This window comes from Tyto alba, unplaced genomic scaffold (assembly GCF_018691265.1).
Source record: "Tyto alba isolate M040663 unplaced genomic scaffold, T.alba_DEE_v4.0 Super-Scaffold_10, whole genome shotgun sequence".
Taxonomy (NCBI): Eukaryota; Metazoa; Chordata; class Aves; order Strigiformes; family Tytonidae; genus Tyto; species Tyto alba.
Genome location: NW_024881262.1, coordinates 10,374,356 through 10,394,726, shown reverse-complemented (window position 1 = coordinate 10,394,726; position 20,371 = coordinate 10,374,356). Strand labels below are relative to the sequence as shown.

Sequence of the window (20,371 nt, the reverse complement as noted above, 5' to 3'; positions counted from 1 at the left end):
AGTAGTCTAAAGGTCCTGTCACCCCACAAAAGGCAAAGACTTGCTAGTTCCGACCAGTGTACACATCATGACTAATATTATAAAAATTACAATAAAAACTTGGATAATTTTATTTTTAATAAGTTTCAGTTAGTTGACAAAGTCACTGTAGAGTAAAGCATCAGTTGCTATTGGCCTGTAACCTTCTCAAGTAGGCTATACCCATGGTCTTAACAATCACAGCCACATGATTTACATGACAAATATTACATACACCTTTTTAATCACAAAGGGTGAAAGACTGAATATCCTGATGTATCAATATCTTAAGTAAGAACCTTCAACGTTTACTACTGTAATAAACACCATCCAAAGTCAGTAAAGGACAAGCCAAAACACTACGTGATAGGTACCAATTCAGTTGTATGTATACTTTGGTTTACACTCAGTTATGTAACACAGCAGAAAAAGAAGTTTGAATAAGGCCAGATAACAGAAAACAATATAAATGGAGAAAACTACCAATCTTAGCTGAAAAGCATTAAGTCTCTCGAGATACAATGAAAGCCTTCTCCTCAAAGACAAACTAGACACAAATGGCATTTCTACAGTTATACATACATAGTGCAAACTGCAGCAGTTTAGTGCAGAGAAGGGTTTAAAGGTCAAGTTTACACAGGAACTTAGAACCTGACAATGTCTGAAGTTAGAGATATCCACTTCCAATATCTGAAGCAGAACACTGCTGAGATTGTAGTTACAGAGCATCTTTGCTGTTCTTAAGGCAGCATTAAGAAGAACCTCAGACTACTGGTAGACTACATAATAAACTTAAGACTTCTGAAAGCAAACAGCCTTAAATTTTTAAATTTCACTAAAAGTCTGCTACAACAGGTGACTCAGACTAACACCCTGTCATTCAAAGGTGCAAAAAGATTGGAAGTTTAGCTGTTTATAAACACTAGTCATGATCAAATCATCACTAAAATTTCCATCTTTTTTGTCTTTATCTCTTCAGACAAAAGAAAGTTACCTATGCCAACATGTGCTTCTTGTATCATGCTCACATCATTAGCACCATCACCAATTGCTAATGTTATAGGTTTCTCTGGAGACGTTTTTAACAGTCGCACTACCTAGAAAAAAACAAACACGCAGAAATTTTTCAGATTAGATAGTCTACCTACAAACCATGCCACTAATTCCCAAGTATCTTTCTTGGTTACCTACCTGGAAATGTAATTAATATGTTTTATGAATGTGGATGATTGGGTAAAAAAAAATCTTTGGCATAACACACGCACAAGTTCACTGCTCCTTAAGAAAAACTGCTTGCTTTGGGGCACAAGCCTTATTTAAATGTTATGCCTGCCTTAAGCTTATTTGGCTGTTCTTATTTAGACAGTCTTTTACAACACTTAATTTGGTGCTTTATCATACGAAACAGTCAAGTAAAGGTTGAAACTGAAAATTTACTTCGGAAGTAACCCAGATTTAATGCCCCTTACTAGACATGCCCAAATTCTTCACATTTTCAATTAACAGAACTAATCAGTGTAAAAGAGGAATCTGAAAAAAAACCCACAATGTATTAGCTCAAAGGTCAATACATGCTGTTATTAAGGAAAATAGTTTCTTTTTAAAGCTTCGTTATCACCAATAGGTATTCGCAGCTGGAAAAATCACAGAAGAAGATATGACAAAGAGGAAAAAAAACTGTTTACATACAAGGCTCTAAAATACTCAAAAGAGCAGCAGTGACATCCTGCTCTTCACAGAAAGGAAACAGTTCTTCAAAGTAAGTGCCAACAATATTGTAAATAGAGAGAAGTGAGTTAGAGAACGCTTTTGGCTAAAGAGACTTAGTAATTCATTAACCTCCCAGAAAGCTCGAACTAAACTTAGAAGCTTCACTAATTCAGTTGTAAACAGGCTACAGAGGTAAAGGTGTGAATGCAGATCCAGAAGGCTTTCTAGAAACAAAAAATATTTTTCTGTGAAAAATATACTGCATTTTCTGCCACCGAGTTCCAGAAAACCCAAATTAGAAATATCAACAGAGCAACAACTGCGTCAGGTAAGTAGACACAAACAACTGTATTCAGATGGTGTGAGTTCCAGTTGGCCTTGTCAGTGCATTGATTGATAGGAGTGGTAACTCACTTCACAGGAGGAACACAAGAGTCATAAAATATAGGCCACAGTTCAGAGAAGTCCACCTGATTGTGTGAATACATTCCCTAATTGCAGGTATTAATAGTCAAGTTTAAAGGTTCCCCATTCCTAAAGGGTAATTATTTCAGGTACATTTAGCATTAGATCTTTGTAAGCAGCCTTAAAGAGGCAGCAAGGCTGCAACCCAGATCAGTCCTCTTAATTACCACAGTTTTAAGTATCTTAAGACAAACATCTACACTAAAAGGTCAAGGCAAATCCTCTGGCAAATTTTATCAATAGCAATCAGCAGCAACTCTGAATGACTAACATGAAAGATCTTTAAAAAGGTTTCCAAGCCACAAAACATACAAAAATAAGTACGAGACCACTAGCCATGTATTAACAAGCATTAAAGGAAAATATGCAGGAAACATTAAGCTGAGTTCCATCTTAACCTTGGAATAAACCCCTCAAAATGGGTGCCTACAGAAGAAAATCAAATGCAAGGCTAAACTGCCATGCACTTCCCTCCCATGTTTACAGCATTTGTCTTGGTGATTTATATACTTTAGCATTTAAAATTAAAAAGTCAATGCCTTCAAAATTAGGTTTTACTGTACTTCATGACAAAACACAGGAAATATTGGGTATTATCTGCTCGACAGGGTAAGAAGGAAAGCATTAATAGTTGCTATCTGCCAAATCTGGCAGTACAAAACACATTATAAATCAAGTTAAATGACAAAATATGAACAAGGACACAACATAAGCAAGTAACTACACATTACAGAGAGGGGATGGCAAAAATTTCAGCTAAAAGAGTGTGAACTGGACACGTTACCTTTGCTTTCTGAAGGGGTGCCATGCGACAGCACAACACTGCAGAACAGTTTTTGCAAACTTCCATGAATAGTTTTTCATGTTCCCTGAGTGCAAGAGAGAGGCTGGTCCCATCCACAACCAGTCCATGCTGGATAACATGGTCTTCCTTTATTCTATTCAGGGACAAAAATGTTGGCTTTGTATCAGCGTGATGACAAAATTTAAAATTTTGTTATGAACTACATGGTTGCCCATACAATAAACAAAGAAGTTAGCTTGTTAGCCAGACTGCTTCTTCAAGTCTGTTATTGTATTAATAAATATTTTTTTTAAAAAGGCAACTTCGTGTGTTTGGCACATACATCAAAGAGATCGTCATAAAATCTGAAAATAAAAGAAAACCAAGCTAAGATCATCACTGAAATAATGACATCTCAGATATTTTACCTCTTGGCTAGCTGCCTCAGTTGTTCTGCACATGTACTGTCTGACTTGTGTTGCACAAGCTCAAGGATGTTCATGGTTCTATGAAAGTGTCCACATGATAAACTGACACTAACAGCCGTTTCGTGCTTATCTCCAGTGAGTACCCACACTTTGATACCAGCCAACCTGAGTGCTTCTATAGTTTCTTGGACTTTCTCTTGCAGTCTAGAAACAAGAAAAATCATAAATAATCAACAATACTTTACAAAAAAAGGGCTTGCACTGTAACTCCATGTCACTCCTGTAACCCTATTATCATGATGATTTAAGACTGCATATAATTTCAGAAAATGAGTCTGGCAGATGATATTCTGTTACCAGCAATAAAAGGAAGGCCTTGATGAAACAAAACCTGAACTTCAATCTTACTAAGTGATCAAAAATTTGTAATAAGCATATCTTAATTTAAATTCGGCACTTGCTGCATTTGAGAAGCTTTAAAATAGTCGACAACAATTACTATCTACTGTGGTGCATGAAAAGCTTCTAAGTACTCCATCTGTGCACACCAGCGTACAATACACCCTCTTACAGAATACACAAGCAGAATGCTTTGTAAAGTAGCTATGTATAGAAGTTTTCCCAAGAAATTAGCCATTACCCTAAATATTTATGGCAATTTTTCTGTTTCACATACATTAAATCTCTCCTGATGAAGCACAGTGTACGTCATCGCTATTAAGCCAAAATCAGTTGGTCCAACATGTTTGAATGCTCCTCAATCCAAAGAGTGGTAAACATACTAAACAAGAATAGCACAGAACTTCTGGTCGTGGCAGGGGAGTTTTTCATATCACACATCATATTTTAGTTATAAATCCTAAACTCTCTATGTTTTTTGAGTGTAGTTAGCAGAAACTCCATTGCATACTTGTCTTCTACTCCTGTAGCCCCAAGTAATTCCAGATCCCTTTCTATGAAGTTGAATACATCTGCTAATCTTTCTTCCCGTTGTTGTAAGGCAGTCCTGGCCTCATGAAGGCGTTTGCCAATATCCTGATACTCCTCCGGCGTGAATCTTCTGTAGGCTACACACAAAGTTCTTAGTCCTTTCTGTGAGAAAATAAAAAACGACATTCAGAGTAGACAAGACTCTGATCTAACAAGAAGGCATCACTGGCAATTTGTTCAATTCATGTCACATAATTTGTACCGGAAGAATTTTCTTCTGATCAGCTGGGAAAGCATATATGCTTACCAAAGCAAATTCATCCACATGTATCCTTGTTTTGTCTATTTCTCCACTCTTACTACGTGGAAGAATGGAAGATTCGGCTCCCTTTGTGAATAAAAGCTTTTCCCCTAAAAAGTAAAATAGAACAGAAATTAAGAATACATATGATTTAAGAAGTTCTCAACTGCAGCCTGTGCAACTTCTGATCACTTACCTGAGGGGCTCTCTACAATGACACTCATTCGTCTGCGATTTGGATCAAACTCCAAAACATGAAGCAATTTATACCTGCATTTTGTGTTTTGAAGGAAGAGGGAAGGGGAAGAAAATGTTTTTAGAAATAAATTTCCAAAGACAACTACTTATAAATGTACTCTTAACCCACAGAGCTTTCCTTAAAGTGTCATTTCTATACAGAAACTCTAAAAGTAATGCTACCACTGTTGAGCAATAATCACACTTATCAGTATTTGTGCAGTCGATCGGTTTTCATCGCTTTATTCCTGCTGGTAGAAGAACCGTTTATTCTTATAGAATGGAATTAAATATAGATAGTTTCCTGAACACTAGCTTTGCATCTGGAGATTACATTCAGCTCCTACCTATTCCTTTATCCTTCTATCATTACTTCAAGTGTAACTTTGAAAACTACATTTTGTTTCTAACACTTGTAAACAATCTACACAGTCAAAAAAGAGTGTATGTTCCGTAATAACTGGACTATTTTTTGTTATGTTATTAGTAGTTTAGAGAATTATTTTTAGACATTGAAGTTTAAAGTACTACCAACTAACTGACACAGATCAAATGGATAAAAGGTGTTATGACATAACGCAGATATACAGTTATTAATAATATTTCTACTCATTTTGGGAAAGTTTAAGGTATGTAACTAGATTACGCATATATGAGACTAGTTCTGGGAACTTCTAGAGCTGAAAGCATGAACTGTGAGAGTTGAATAAGCAATCCAGTTTTCCAACTCTACTACAGTGTCAACCTCTGAGGAACGGGCAAGGATACAAACTGTTATAATACACACCTATACAGAGTAACTGACTCAAAATTCTTGCATCTCTGTTTCATTTGGTAAGGAATAAGATGCAAGCTGTCTTGAAGACATCAAGGGAAAACATTAAAAAGAGCACGCTGTGGAAAGGCAAGGTTTTCTAATGAACAGAGAGGATTAACAGGAGAACACTGTATTGATGTTCACTACTGTTCTGTCCTTCAAAAGAAACGAGGACTAAAAACTAATACCTTTCTGGTTTTCCGAGACTTTTTACTTCCATGCTGTCCCCACTAGTTCCAATAAATACTACTCCAACTCTAAAAGGAAAAGAAAATACACATTTAATCATCACTTTAGATATAATGCCTATTGATGAAGGGGGAGGGAAGGGATGAGAGAGGCAAGAGAGACTCTTATAACCCATTACTGTTCTCTATTTCTACAGGAAATTAAGAATGTCCACTTTCCACAATATTTTAATAGCAACATACTCTGCCCATTATAATTTCTCATGGATTTCCACAAATATTTTAAATTATCACTTTATAATATGCCTAGATTTTTGCGTATTTTATTTTTATATGTTCACAGTAAACTGACAGTGTCAGGCCCTGGTTTACAAGCTTTCTGAGCAATGTTTAAGGTTACTTCTACCATTAACGTCTTGCTCTAGTAGGCAATTTCTACATTAGATAGTTTTGGCGGTACAACTCACCGGCTTGCAGCTTCAACTAAAGCTTTCTCATCTGGTGAAGAAGCATAATACTCCAACGGGGATGCTACTCCACTGGCATGCCAGGGACCATCAGCATCATCTGTTTGATCTGCATTGATCTGCACTGTATGACAAAGACAAACTGCTTTCAAGAAGAGTTCTTCCTCTTTCATCTATAAGAAAGAAAAGACTTTATTTGTAACATTTACTTATGAACCCAGATTTGAACATACTTATTAAAAACATGTTTTTACTTAAAAATCTGCCAAGTATTACATGTTAAATAAACATATCTCAACATGTTTAATAAATCTTATTTGTTCAGTAACACTTAATAGCTTCACACTATTCAGAAATTCTGATTTAAAAAAAAAAAAACGTTAGTGCTAATTTCTCCGAAATAAAACACTTTCCATCTATAATGCCTAATGGAGAGGGAGAAGGTCTTACCAAACTGTGCCTATTTCCATCTGGAGAATCTTCAGAAAATCCCTCTGGAGTTAGTTTACCATTGACCTCTTGGTACTTTATGCCATTAATGGAGCACTCCCGAAACTGCATCTCATTTTCAGTTAACGTACCAGTTTTGTCTGTAAACACATACTCTACCTTTTGTAAAATAAAACAAAAAACAGACTTGGAGATGCACATATTTGGTAGAAGAAAAAAAAAAAATCTCAACTCACACTCTGCACTGTACACCTCGTTTTGATCATGTAAAGATTTTAATTTCTGCCATATTTATACCTTATTTTTAAATTAATCAGAAATCAAAGTGCAACCAATAAAAAGTCTATAGTAATGAATTTTAATATTAAAAAGTAGAAAATAGAAGGTAAAAAAAATAGAAAAGAAACAACGTATTTTTTACTCTACCTGTCCCAATTCCTCATTGAGATCTGAAGTATTTACTTGCGCTCTCTGGTTTGTTTCTTTGTGATAGAGGTCAAGATCCCAGCCAATAAAAAAAGATCCAAGAAATTTCTGCATCTCAACAGTCACATAGAGTGAAATAGGTATGATAAAATTGTAAAGTACTAGAAAAGCAAGAAAATCTGAAATAAATCTTAGAATCTGTAAGAGAAAAAGAAAAAATGTAAAGATTACTGTAGTGCTCAGATGAAACACGGTTACTTAGTTAAGTTTAAATATGCATGAAAAATGACAAATTGAAGAGAGTGACTATGAAAGTAGTCAACAGTTTGCAAAGCTAAATACTGTCTATTCTTCCTAATTATGGAGTGTTGCTACATTACTTAATAAAAATCAGCACCAATACTTAAGGTGTCCAACACAGGCTCAGGAAGTTCTGTGCCTTAAGAGATCTTTCAAACTAAACCAGAAAAGATAAATAAAGACTGATAGCAGTAATTCATGTAAGAAAAGATATACTGAGAAGACATGACAATTAGAGTCTTTTCAAGCACTATTAAATAACAACCTGCACAACACAGGACAGATGAACAGAGAAAGCACTGCAAGTAAGGATGTCAGCATACCAAGAAATGCAAAGCAGATTGTGCAAGTAGACAAGGGAGAGAGAAAAACAAAGACATGATAGAAGGAGAGTGACATGCAGAAACACAGATGGCTCTATATGCTCCTGAAGGCAAAGGTAAAGCAATGGAAAGACTGAGTAAATACTTATCCTGATTCTATTCGGAACTGAAAAGGCTCCACAGGCTAGTCTAAATTTCACAGCAACTACTTCAAATTAAAAGGAACCAAGAATTTATTTGACTGACCACCTCAAACAGTTGAAAGCACATTAAGTGGGTGCAGGTACTAAAAATAAAAGTCACTAAACAATTTGAAAACTTTTAAATTGATTTAATACTTTTCAACAGTTACACTTGGATAATATTATTTTAGAATACACTGAAGCTTTTGATAACTGTAGCGATAACCTGAATTAATAATTTTAAATAAAACACAGCATTGAGATAAAGGTATTTTTCTAGTTAAACCACAAAAACACTTCGCGTGACAAGCTTCTGAGAAAGTTGCATGTTCTGCTGAAGAGTCTGTAAACTCTTAACTCTCCTTGAATCAAAGACATTCTCAAATTAATTCTTTTTCCTTCCTGAACCACTATGTACCAACCATAAATTTAATTCTACTTGTGAAGCAGAACAGAACTCTCCTGTCTTGTGATTTGGACCTTTTCACACACGTGGCACCTAGTGAGCACATTCAATTCTCAACTCTCTGGGAGATGGAAAAAGCGGAGGGGGCTGTGAGTGTTAAACATCTGACACCACATCACATGTGGAAACTGGATTTCCAATTCTTCTGTGCTCTGAAAATCTCCTCTACTTCTTAGAATCAGTTTCAGCCAGCTCCTGAACTGCTCTGGAAGAAGGCAGACTCATACAAAAAAATCACAGAAAGAACACAGAAAAATACAGACTGATTAAAGAAAGACACTACTCAGAACTGCAGACTTAAGGAACACTTCAAAGTATCCCTCCAACCTCTACAGAAAAGTGAGAAGGCAAGCAGGAGCTTGAGCAAAATTACAGCCTTACAAAATTCTGTGAACAATTTTAACATCACAGAATGTCCAAAATGCCTGAACTGTGAAATCACTGCAATGGAACATGCACAAGAACAGCCATCCTCCTCCTCTTTTCATTTAAGAGATGACAAAAGACACCCAAAACAGAAATAACTATAACAGGAACACAGAACATCAGGAATATGTCCTAACAAAAAACAAAATTTTCAAAAAGCTTGGTCTTCTCATAAAGGAAGAAAAAGTCCAACCAGTAACAGGTAAGATATTTCTACACAAGGGTAAGGCTACATAGGACTAACTCTCTCAAAAATACTGAGACAACAGCACGCAGGCTTGCAAGTGGATCATGCGGTAGCTACACCTAAATTCAAGAACAGAGACATAAGAAATATCACATTGCGTATATAGTGGTTGAGGGTTCCTCAGATATGCAACTGTGTAGAACTATATTACCTTACTGCTGTTTCTTTCATGTTCTGTTTTTTCGTTATACCAAGGCTCATCCCATTTTTCTTCAGCTTGCCATGCATATTTTAAAATAGTGCTCAGAATGGCTTCAAATAGGAGGATTATTAGATAAATAATCAAAAAGGAATTCATGGACCTACAAAGAAGCAAAAAAGGCACAACTGCAGTTTATTTTACTTAATCTGTTGATACACTGTTGTTACATGAATTGATTAAATTCTTATTGGACAATTTTTTTTTAAATGTATCCCATGTTTGATATAAAGTTTCTATGTGACAAGCAAGAAAAGTGAAAATAAATCCTACATCTGACTATATACTCTACATATAGCAGTATGAAGACTAGATTAAGGTGCAAGAATACCCCAACAGCTGGCATGTGTCACGCCTGCTGTCCAAGATTCTGGGGGCTGACTTACCCTTCTCTTCTTCCCTGAGTATCTAGCAAGGCTCTGAACGCAGTACAACCAACCACAGTGGAAATCCAAGGCTGCACCTTTTCCTTCAGTTAGAAGAGCACTACCATGTGCATCTGATTATTTAACCCAAGCCACACTACACCAGGATACAGTCAAACTTGCCTCTATATTCCGTAATGCTAGCTAGACCACCTTTCCACCCCTTGCTTTGATGACTGAATTCTTGTGCACTCTTCAGTTTAGTTTCTATCTGGCTATAGAAGAAAAATCAGTCCCATGTTTCCAAAAGAATGCTGGGAGGCTGCCTCAGATTTTTAGTAACTGGAATAAAAGCAACATATCAGAACCCCTTTTCTTTTTAAAATAATTACTGAGGTTCAACATATAAATCTCTATTATAGTAACATCTATCCTGTAACTACAAGCAAGTATTTTTAAAACTGAGCCTGCAACTTGTGCTAGAAACAAGATTCATTGCAAAACATACCTGGATGGGCTATATCCTTCAGACTATGTGAAACAAAGCTATTTTCCATTCTATCAAATATTACAATTCAGGAGAAAAATTTGTAAGAGATTAAGACTTCATTTTGATCCATCCTCTTTAAAGGCACAATGCAGTTATTCAGTAAAAGATGCAGAGAATAGCAGAGGCTGGGACTGTTGTGAAAACTCTCTCTGAGCATCTGGTTCAAGCAACATTTCACCTATCATTAAATGATTTCCACAGCTCAAAAAGAAACTTCCCAAAATAACTTTCTGCTTTAGTCCTTTTTAAGCTCAGATATTTCAACTTTGTACACCACTGAAAGAATCACTAAAGGACAAAATACCAAGAAATGGATTTTATTTTCATAGCTTCCTACTGAAGGCAAAGCAATTACACTTTCTTCCCTAGACTATAACCCAATGACAAGATCATCAGGGTTTTAAAGTTACCAAGAAAAAACTAAGTTAAAACTCTACAAATAAGAAAGATATTAGAAAATAAACATACTTTTCTACTGCTGACCGTTTCTGAGATTTACTCTTGTAATTTAATGCCATCTTTGTCTCCATACCTGTATACACCGCAACACCTGGGAAGGAAGGGGAGGGGGCAGAAAGAGTTATACTTTATTTTCTGAATATATACAATTTGCAGTATTTTTCATTTTAAGAGGTAGAGGTAATATTAGTTTTGTGTTTACCTCAGTACAATGGTGAGATAGCATTTTTGAATTATTTGCAATTTGCTGATATAGTAAAACAGTACTACTGAAATAATTTTAACATCTACTAAACTGCTGCTCATTATTATGACTGTACTGCTCTGTATTTTATGGAAATCAGAATGGTAAATCTCAGGAGAAAGTTTTTGAACAACAGGTAACAGTAACAACAGTCATTTATCCATTGAAATCAAGTTATTCCTTTATCAAACCACTTCAAATATTTTCAGAGAGGAGCTGGAATTTTATATCCTTAGAGATTCTTCAGCATAAAAGCATTACTTTAATCTATAATCATATCCCCCCAGGTAACAGTCAGTAAGATTATTATAATTTCTTCAGTGCAAGTAGAATTAAACCACAGTTCATTAACATGCTTTAAGAAGAGAATACTCTTTAAATATTTAGATGTCTACAAACCAAATATTTCTTTAGTGTTTTTTAATCTTGCTCCACGAAGTAATAGACTTTCAGGTCCAAGAGGTCTAAAAAGAAATAGATATATCAGCATTTAAAAATCAGTTGGTCTGTATTCTGTAGGACTAGTGAAATCCAGTTTCCTATGCAAAGTTGTCCTATATCCCCTATGAATTCCCACTGCGAAAACTCCAACACCACCCTCATTTAGGTCCATCTTCAATCCTCTAACCCCTTGTACCCACCTCGCCCACAGACCTCCACAGAGCTCTGGGTTTTCTTTCATGACTGCTCTGGTCACTGCCATACTCTCCCACTACTGATCAATATCCCATAATTAGTGATTGATCTAAATAAACAAAATGGCTAGTTCAGAGAGACCTGCAAGCTACTTGAGAAGCCAGCAGGCAAAAAATCCTGTTGAGCTCACAGTGCAACACAAGTGCTGTTTTAGGTTTGACTATCTTACCTATCTTACTTCTACCCTTCTGTGAAACTGAAATGATCTCGCAAGTTCAAAAGCTATTCATACCAGAGAAAAGACAAACAACTAGATGGACACATGTCACCGTTTCAGCTCAGAGGGCAACTGAGCACCACACAGCCACTCACTCTCTCCTTCCCCCCAGCGATGACAAGGAGAAAATAAGACAGGCTTGGGATTTGAGATAGGACAGGGGGGGCCAAATCACCTATTATGCTCATGGGCAAAAGGCAGTCTCATTAGGGGAAGAAAAAAAGAACACAGATTTATTACAGACACTAACAACAACACTTAACAGAGTAGGACAGTGACATGCATTACCACATCTTGAGAACACCTTCCCCCCACCCTTCCCTTCTTCCCAGGCTCCCTCAGCTTTGTTCCTGATATCTCTACCTCCTCCCCACAGTGGTGCAGGGGCAGGGAATGGGAGGTGCAATCAATGCTGCCGCTTCTTCCACCTTTGATGGGGGGGAACTTCTTCCCCCTGCTCCAGTATGGTTCCCCTCTCACAAGAGACAGTCCTCCACAAACTTTCTCCGACACGAGTCCCTCCCATGGCCCACAGCATTTCCCTAGCTGCTCCAGTGTGGGACATCAACTTTCTCCAATTGGAGCCCTTCCCACGGGCTGCAGCCCTTCTTGAGCTGCTCCAGTGTGGGACACCCTTGCATGCTGCAACCGTCCCAGCACCGAACCACAAAAGCAGGGGCTGCTTCTTCCCACAGGGTCCTGATCTCCTTCAGGCGCAGCCACCTTAAATGGCTGTATGAGGCCCCTCACGGGCCATAAATCAGTGTCCGCTCCACCACAGACCTTCATGGGTGGAGGAGGAAGCAGGGAGAACATCTGCCCTGTCATCTCACCACAGGATACAGGGGGGTCTCTGCTCCAGCACACCTCCCCCCTCCTTTCTTCCTCCACTCCTCAAATGACCTTGATGCCCATGCAGCTGCCACAACTGCTCCTCACAAGTCCGACTCCTCCTCATCAGGTCCCTTCTTAAATATGTCATCGCAGAGGCGCAGCTGACTGGTTTGGCCTTGGTGCAGAGGTGGGGCTGACTTGGAGCCAGGGGAGCTTCAAGAAGCTTCTCACAGGGGCTCTCCCCTGCTACCAAAAAAAGTACTACTCCACTCACTCAAACCCAGGACACACAGCACCACCACAACAGTGCAAGCTCTGCTTCCTAACACAAGACCAAAATTTCATATATTTTCCTCACATCTATCACACCACAATGATACATTAATTTCATAGGCTGTTAACTGTAAACAGCGCTGTGAAAATAAAGGTCCAGTTAGAGTTAAAGTTCATGTAAGATTAGAGCTGTATGTTCTACTCCAACATCTGTATCATCCTTAGAAACTGCCAGCTGGGTTGGTTTGAAATTAAAAACAGTGAAAGCACCTTTTATTTATTTATTTATTTGTTCATTTATTTATTTTTGCCAGTGTTTCAAATGAAAACAGAAATTGAACAACTGCAGTGGCCAGGTTGACATACTGGGTATGAGCAAAAGAACTGAAGGTCATATACTAAGTGCTACGGCATATAAGCCCTTGCACGTGTCTTTCATTTCCATTAGCTGTACCACAGGTAGTCCATCATCACTATTATATAAACAAACCTCTCATACTTGAAGTTGCTTTGAAAGCATAACCTGGAGTTATTAACAAAAAAAAAAAAAAAAAAAAACAAAAACAAAAAAACAAGCCCCACCTCCCACAGTTAAATATTTAACTTAAATGTTACTGCAAATGTGACAGTTACCATCACAGATACCATGTGCACCAATTACACACACAGGTTCTTTAAATTTCACATACATATATTAATATTTTAGGCTACACTTAAACTTTACCTGAAAAATTGAACTAAAAGGGCCTAAATGCTCAAGCATTTAACCTTTTCATATAAGAAACCCAATGTGTATTTCTGGATTCTAGTATTTTTTTGCAGTTTGTAAAAACCAGTCTGACAAACCCAAAATACAAAACCCCAACCAGTGCAACACAGACTAGACAAGTTTATCTGTCAGAAGATACAACCCCACCAGTAGTCAGAACTTACATCTACTTTTCACAGTCCTTTTAAACTGGCTTTGTTATATGTTGTCAACTAAATTATTTTGATAGATTATCCCAAAGCTGAACCTGTCAAGCTTGGCAGTAGTGAATTCTGAAAAGCTCTAAGTGAAGTAACACATAAAGCAACCCTAGAAAGCAGCTGAGTGGATTTGGGGCCCTGGGACGGTTTGACAGGAGGGCTAAGGCATTGGACTTGGGGTCAAGTAATCTGCCTTCTACATTCCCATATTTCTTGCAAAACCATTAAAAATTCGTTGGTTCACTCTGAACTCCATGTTACTCCTCTCTAAAACTGACAGATGTTTGCCAGACTCATAGGAGGCTCTCTGACTGAGAGTCTTTCAGTTCTTCTTTCTGACTGATTCAGGTAGAAATTTCACAAAAAAAAAGTGTAAAGGATAACATTTTGGACAGAAGAGTAGTGAAAGAATCGTAGCAGATTTACCTGTTTCTGTGACACATTTATACATCATAACACAGCATTACGCATTCTAAGAAGAGGTAACCAAGTTTTTTTGAAAGCTTGATTATCAACAACTCTCAAAAGAAAACGACTTGCATGCTAAATATTCTTGAAAATCTGGCCATTTATTACAAATGATTTCCCTGTATTTCAAAACATGACCTTTTTCTCATTCCTGTTCTTCCTATTTTCTCTTATGTCCTGCTGTGGTGGCGGGAAGAGCTGTGTGCATGCCTAGCTGCTAGCTGGAGCCAACCCATCGCAATTAGCAATCTTCTGAAAAAAATCTACATGTAGGTCTGTAAGTAGCTTCACTTCATTTTTGTATTTTCGCATGTGTTTAGGTGTATGCTACTTGCTATGACTGCACAGGGGAAGGTTGTGAGCACATGATTATGTGCATATAGCTTTATGTGCACACAATTACATGTTGACTATTACAGATGTAAGCACTTAACTTTACAGTCCAGGTAGTACAGTAGTTTGAAATTTATACTAAAAGCTACAAATCTGTAGCAGAGGCTTTGTTAACACAGACCAATAATTTCTAGGAATTCTAACTGCAAACAACACCTGTTCAGTGCCTCCGATAAACAGATGACAGGGAATCTGTTGTACTCTACATAATATGCCACTGGAAAAACGTTTTAAATAACAAATAGCAACAAAGTACCAGCTGATTACCAGTACTTTAAAATTACCTCCCTTCAGAACAGCCAAGCTCTCCAGAATTGTCTTATTAAATCTGAAAAACTGGGTAGTAATGAAATTTCTTTCATTAATTTTTTCTCCTGTCCATCTGAAGTATATAGCTACACTTGACACTTTCAGTAAAAATACCCCTCCCTTTCGTATATTCAACAATAACCCTTTTTTGTGGTCATGATTTTAACAACCTCCACGAGTTCTAAACATTAATCTAATAAAATTTTACTTACCGTACAATTTCTTCAGTTTGTTGACTTATAGTAATTCGTCCAACAAATCTATGAAAGATGACCACGTGTTAGAAATATCTACATAAAGACTGAAAAAAGTAAAAAACTCCTCTGTATTTATAGAAGAGTAATTAACAATTCACAAGTACAAAATAATCAACTTTCTTTAACAATCAAACTAGAACAATATAGCAACACTAACAATAATTTTACAAGAGATGTATAACAACAGAAACTTTTATCCTTTAAAAAACAGTCATTTGAGAAAGCCTATTAGGTTTCATTAATAAAACCACAAAAGATTGTATTTCTTAGTTAAAACATTGTGACTTCTTCATGTTTCAGTAAGAAATAATTCCAACAAATACACATTAGCATAGTATCCATCAGAAACAGTAATTTTCACTTAATAGAGCCAATATACTCTGCTTTTAAAATCTGACACTTGCATATTTAACATAACCCTAGATACAAATAGGAACATAAACTTCTATAGTAATTGTATCTTAACTTGATGTTCTCTACAAACTGAGCTAAAGATCAAATATTTGAACAGCTGTTCAAACCAAGTATCTTAGTTTTTAAGAATCTAATATTTCACAAAGATCCCAAATTTTACTTAAGAATAGCTGCTGCGATATACTTGGATTTTGAGAACTACTACTTGACACCTACCATTTTCCATTATACAACTCAGGAGAAATCTGGATGGGAATATAACTTTTGTTACCAATGATGCTGTTTTACAGAGTCTAGGGCATTGCTCGCTGATGTTAAAAGCTGAAATGAAGCACACTCAGATACCACTGGTTTTAATCTAAATTTTGGCTATTGAAGAATGGCGTTCAAATCTTCGCTGGAGCATAAGCAAAATGAATATGACCAACACATATCCTTAGAATCAACATAAGCTTACAACAATTTGCTATGGTTTAAGTAATTCCATTTTTAAAAAAAACCAACTACATAGTATTGAAATCTGGTAGAACCTGTACAACTCTTTCTCCAACCTGCTCAGACTCACAGGCCATTTAATTTTTTAAAATCTGGAAACAAGTTAACTGGTTAGAACAGAAATATCACCTGATTAAAATGCAAAACTTGTCACTAGCAACTTTCAGTAATTACATACATATAAACACACTAAGTATTAAAACCTGAAATTTAAGCAGATGTCTGAAGCTATTATAATCCCAGCAAGACCCATAACATTATTAAACACCTCATTTTGATTTAATTTCAAAATATTTACTAATAAAGTGATACCTGTATAGATCTGCTTCTGGCTGCTGACATTCTATAACTGCTACAAGTTTGTCCAGGTTGGCAACGGACTGTAACACTGCTGTTTCTGGGACTGCAACATGTGTCTGTAAAACAGTGTCCATTAAGTTAATGATACAGGACTACCGGGCAGGGAAGGTACTCCAACAGGGTGAAATAAAAAAGGCATTGTAAATGAACTACACTCTATTTCATAACAGTAACTCAAACCTTAAGATTGGTCTCTCCATCCAAACTTGCCGTAGTAACATGGCATGAACCGTCGGCTCGATCAGATGACAGAAGCACCAGATCAACAGGAAAAGTCTCATCTTTGGCTACTCTGACAATGTCCCCCACCTAATGAAGTAAACACAAATGAAAAGTGTACAAATCGAGTTTTAAAAGAGAAGAATTAATTTCAGCATTGTTACTGAGTCACGCTGAAACAGGCCACAACGATTAGTAATGAAACAAGAGCTTTAGCTATTTAATAGAAACACAATTTTCAATTTCTCCTTCGCCACATACCCGAATGTTTTTAGATCTAGTTTTTACAAGGCCACCACTTCGAACAACATAAACTGGAGCACCGTTTACTTCATTGTCTGCTTTATGTCGTAGCCAGTCTTCATAACCCTGTGGAAAACACATACACATTTACCTTTTAAGCAAGAAACCTGTAAAACATAACAAATATCTTCTAAGCAAATGTGCTTCAAATTAGTTGCTGCATAGCCCAAATATAGTTACTAACTTCTCTTGAGTTTCCACCACAGATGTTACTCAAGAATCTGGGAAACCTCTTCATTTTCACCCACTTCACACCAATAAAGAGAAATAAAGGAGAAAAAGTGGTGAAGAAACTTAACAGTCCCGTGTTCTGCTAAAACAAACAGGCAGTGACATTTCCTGCAGACCAGCTGAACAAGCATTCATTCAATCTTTTCTCTACATGGGTTAATATACCACAAAATTGTGACTACTCTCTCCTTTGGTTTCTTTTTGTTTGGTTGTTTTTTTTTTGTTTAAGAGAAGTATCAGACTGAAATTACTTCCTCATGTCATACCATATAGCACTTCCTATAGTTACTGCCATAGTTTATGCATGAAATACTAAGATTTCTTAATTTTGTATGACACGCTGTTCACACATCAGATCTGTATGGCAAGAGATGACTGAGAAGGTTTTAGTTCTTTGTGAGTCCTAATGCAACAGTTCACAGCAACTGAGTTTTTATTAGACAAATTAGGCAGTTTTCCTTTACATGATAATCGATACCTCTTTAAGCATCCTTTATCCCATGTACACACATGTGCAAACATTCATGAAGGTGAATCTAGGTATATTATTCCTCTCCTGTTTTCCTAAACTATTAATACATTGCTTATTTAATCTAATAGCATGATTGTCAATAGCATGATCTCTGATCTCCAAGTGTAAGTACTATTTGGAAGGCCCCACGAGCAAGCACAAGAAATGGATCACTCTATGCAGGAAGTTCAAGTGTCTCTAACATCCTGGCAAGACTCCTACAACTGAGTAGAAGTAAGAGAGACATTTCCTAAAATGCTTTTCTATAGGTATAACGAACGTGAAAGAGTTAAAACCACTTCCTTGAAAGTTTGCAGGCAGGAGAAAGGGCCCCTCTGAAATAGCAGGCACAATCCCAACGCATCCTAGAACGTTACAAACGTTATATGTGATTGTCATAATACAAAGACTACTAATGCAGATGCAGTTTGGAGAATTCTGTGGTTGATTGGACTTTGGACGAAAGTTGTATGACGATTTTAGCATGTTAATAGTATAGTTTTGCAATTCTACCTCCATGCACCTCCACTTTACTAGCACAAATGTATAAGGACAGCACAACTACACTACAAGAAATAGAAAAACGGAAATAAAAAAAAGGCAAAATATGGAAGCTTTATATGCCAAGTGCTTAAAAAGAAATAATTAAGAAGTGTACAGTAACAGCAGCCATACAAAGAGATATCGGGAAATCAGAATCCTAAAAGCCCTAACTCCTTCCTAATCTGTATGAAAAAGGAAGAGTCAGTACCTACAGATCCTTGTTAAAGGTGACTGACAGAAGAAAACAAGGATATAACTAACATCCAGTAACCTTGGGGCATTTGTCTCATAAACCTGAACAGCTGAGCAATATGGGCATTTGGCAAAGTACTGAAATTTACCTTTTTTAGAAAGTACAGATTTCAGCGCTTTCTCCAGCTGACACCTATTGCCTACAACACAAGGGTGACATCTCACACCAGGGAATTCTTAAGAGCCAAATTACTGTGGTCAGTTTAAATTTCCCCAAAATTTACCTACTGTAACATTTTTGAGACCGTTCCTTATCCTTACTTGCAAATATTGCAAAAATACAAATATTGCAAAAGATGCAATAGGAATACAGGGAATGTTGCTTAATCGAATGAACAGAAACTAGATGAAAATCCCTCAAATTATATTCTATAGTCATGCTTAAGTAACTGCATCAATATACTTGAGAAAAGGACAAAATTAAAAAAGGCCTGCATATCACGTTACTAGGTTTTTCATTCTCAGTTTAAGTCTATATTTAATTGAAACCTGCAAAATAGATGCTTCTAATTTACCTGACAGTCATGTAAACATCTGTATTCAATCAGCTTGTTTGCTAAGTACCTATGAACTTACTGAAATGGACTCAGTTCCCCAGAGTTCCTTAGGAACTACTCCTATTTTGTTGTATTTTGATTTGGGTTCTTGTAACTTTAATTTTTATTTTATTTTCATTTTATTTTCTAATTTTGGACTCCTCTGATGACTGCATACAGATCTTCACAGGCATAAGGAGGAAAGCGCTCTGGCTAACAAGATAGACAAAATGACACAGCTTAAGTTGCATCACTTTGCAGTCTTGCATGTCCTTCTTCTGACCTAGGTGCAATTACACTTCCAAGAAGAAAAAGTTCTATCTTCTTGGCTGAGATTAAAATAAAGCTGAGTTTTGAGGTTTGCTAGAGGTGCCATGTTAACTGGCCTTCTGGAAGCAGGGGAATTTTTCTACACACTGCTAAGCTTCTCAAACCCACATATGGTCAATGCTTCTATTTTGCCTCTTCATCTTTAGAGAAACTACTTAGTCATAGTTTTACATTTATTCTAATAAACTTTGTATAAAACCAGTGCCCCACTGCTTCCAAAAGGGGTTTCTTCCCCTAAAATCTGCTTCCTATTCCACTTCTGCTTTGACGGAAAATGGAAGTTGGTTTTGAGACCATACTGGTTATTTTCCTCTCTGCATTCCAACTGAAGATTCATCTTTCTTCCTTGTCCAAGGGCAGCCTGTTGGAAATAGCACACTGAATTGTCTTTCCAAGATAACAGCTTGTGAATACTGTTTGCCTACTTTGCAGCTGGTAGGATAAATATGTGAGTCCATTAGATCGGTTTAAGTGGTTCCAATAGTCCTTGCAGAGACATCAAGACAGTCAGAAAAACTTATTAATGACTTTTCAGGCAACAAGATTTGAAACTTCTAGAAGGAATGACAGAATCTATATTCTTTGCATTTGATAGTAAGATACTTAAATTTCCCAATATAAGACTGGACATCTGGAAACAGGATAGTAATAGATTGTTTTGGACTATTTTGGACTTATACAAGTCCAACTTCTTTCTGGAAAAAATCTACTGTTTATAACTAAATTGCACAATCTCTTTCAGTTCACACAGCTTCAAGGGACATTTTCCATTGCCTACT

General features: G+C 36.7%; 1 protein-coding gene across 7 annotated transcripts in view; it reads right to left on the bottom strand.

Moving 5' to 3' along the window:
• ATP11B (ATPase phospholipid transporting 11B (putative)) overlaps positions 1-20,371 on the bottom strand; it is a 67,106-nt gene that overhangs the window by 24,667 nt on the left and 22,068 nt on the right. For all 7 annotated transcript variants that reach the window (XM_033006431.2, XM_033006427.2, XM_033006430.2 and 4 more), the window contains exons 5-21: positions 17,148-17,255; positions 16,848-16,976; positions 16,620-16,723; positions 15,354-15,401; positions 11,382-11,446; positions 10,748-10,829; positions 9,317-9,467; positions 7,222-7,419; positions 6,796-6,954; positions 6,346-6,518; positions 5,879-5,947; positions 4,833-4,906; positions 4,643-4,746; positions 4,316-4,497; positions 3,406-3,609; positions 2,978-3,131; positions 1,013-1,115 (exon numbers count right to left, since the gene is read on the bottom strand). In XM_033006431.2, the coding sequence (XP_032862322.2) occupies positions 1,013-1,115; positions 2,978-3,131; positions 3,406-3,609; positions 4,316-4,497; positions 4,643-4,746; positions 4,833-4,906; positions 5,879-5,947; positions 6,346-6,518; positions 6,796-6,954; positions 7,222-7,419; positions 9,317-9,467; positions 10,748-10,829; positions 11,382-11,446; positions 15,354-15,401; positions 16,620-16,723; positions 16,848-16,976; positions 17,148-17,255 (2,107 nt within the window). The remainder of the gene's footprint in view (positions 1-1,012; positions 1,116-2,977; positions 3,132-3,405; positions 3,610-4,315; positions 4,498-4,642; positions 4,747-4,832; positions 4,907-5,878; positions 5,948-6,345; positions 6,519-6,795; positions 6,955-7,221; positions 7,420-9,316; positions 9,468-10,747; positions 10,830-11,381; positions 11,447-15,353; positions 15,402-16,619; positions 16,724-16,847; positions 16,977-17,147; positions 17,256-20,371) is intronic.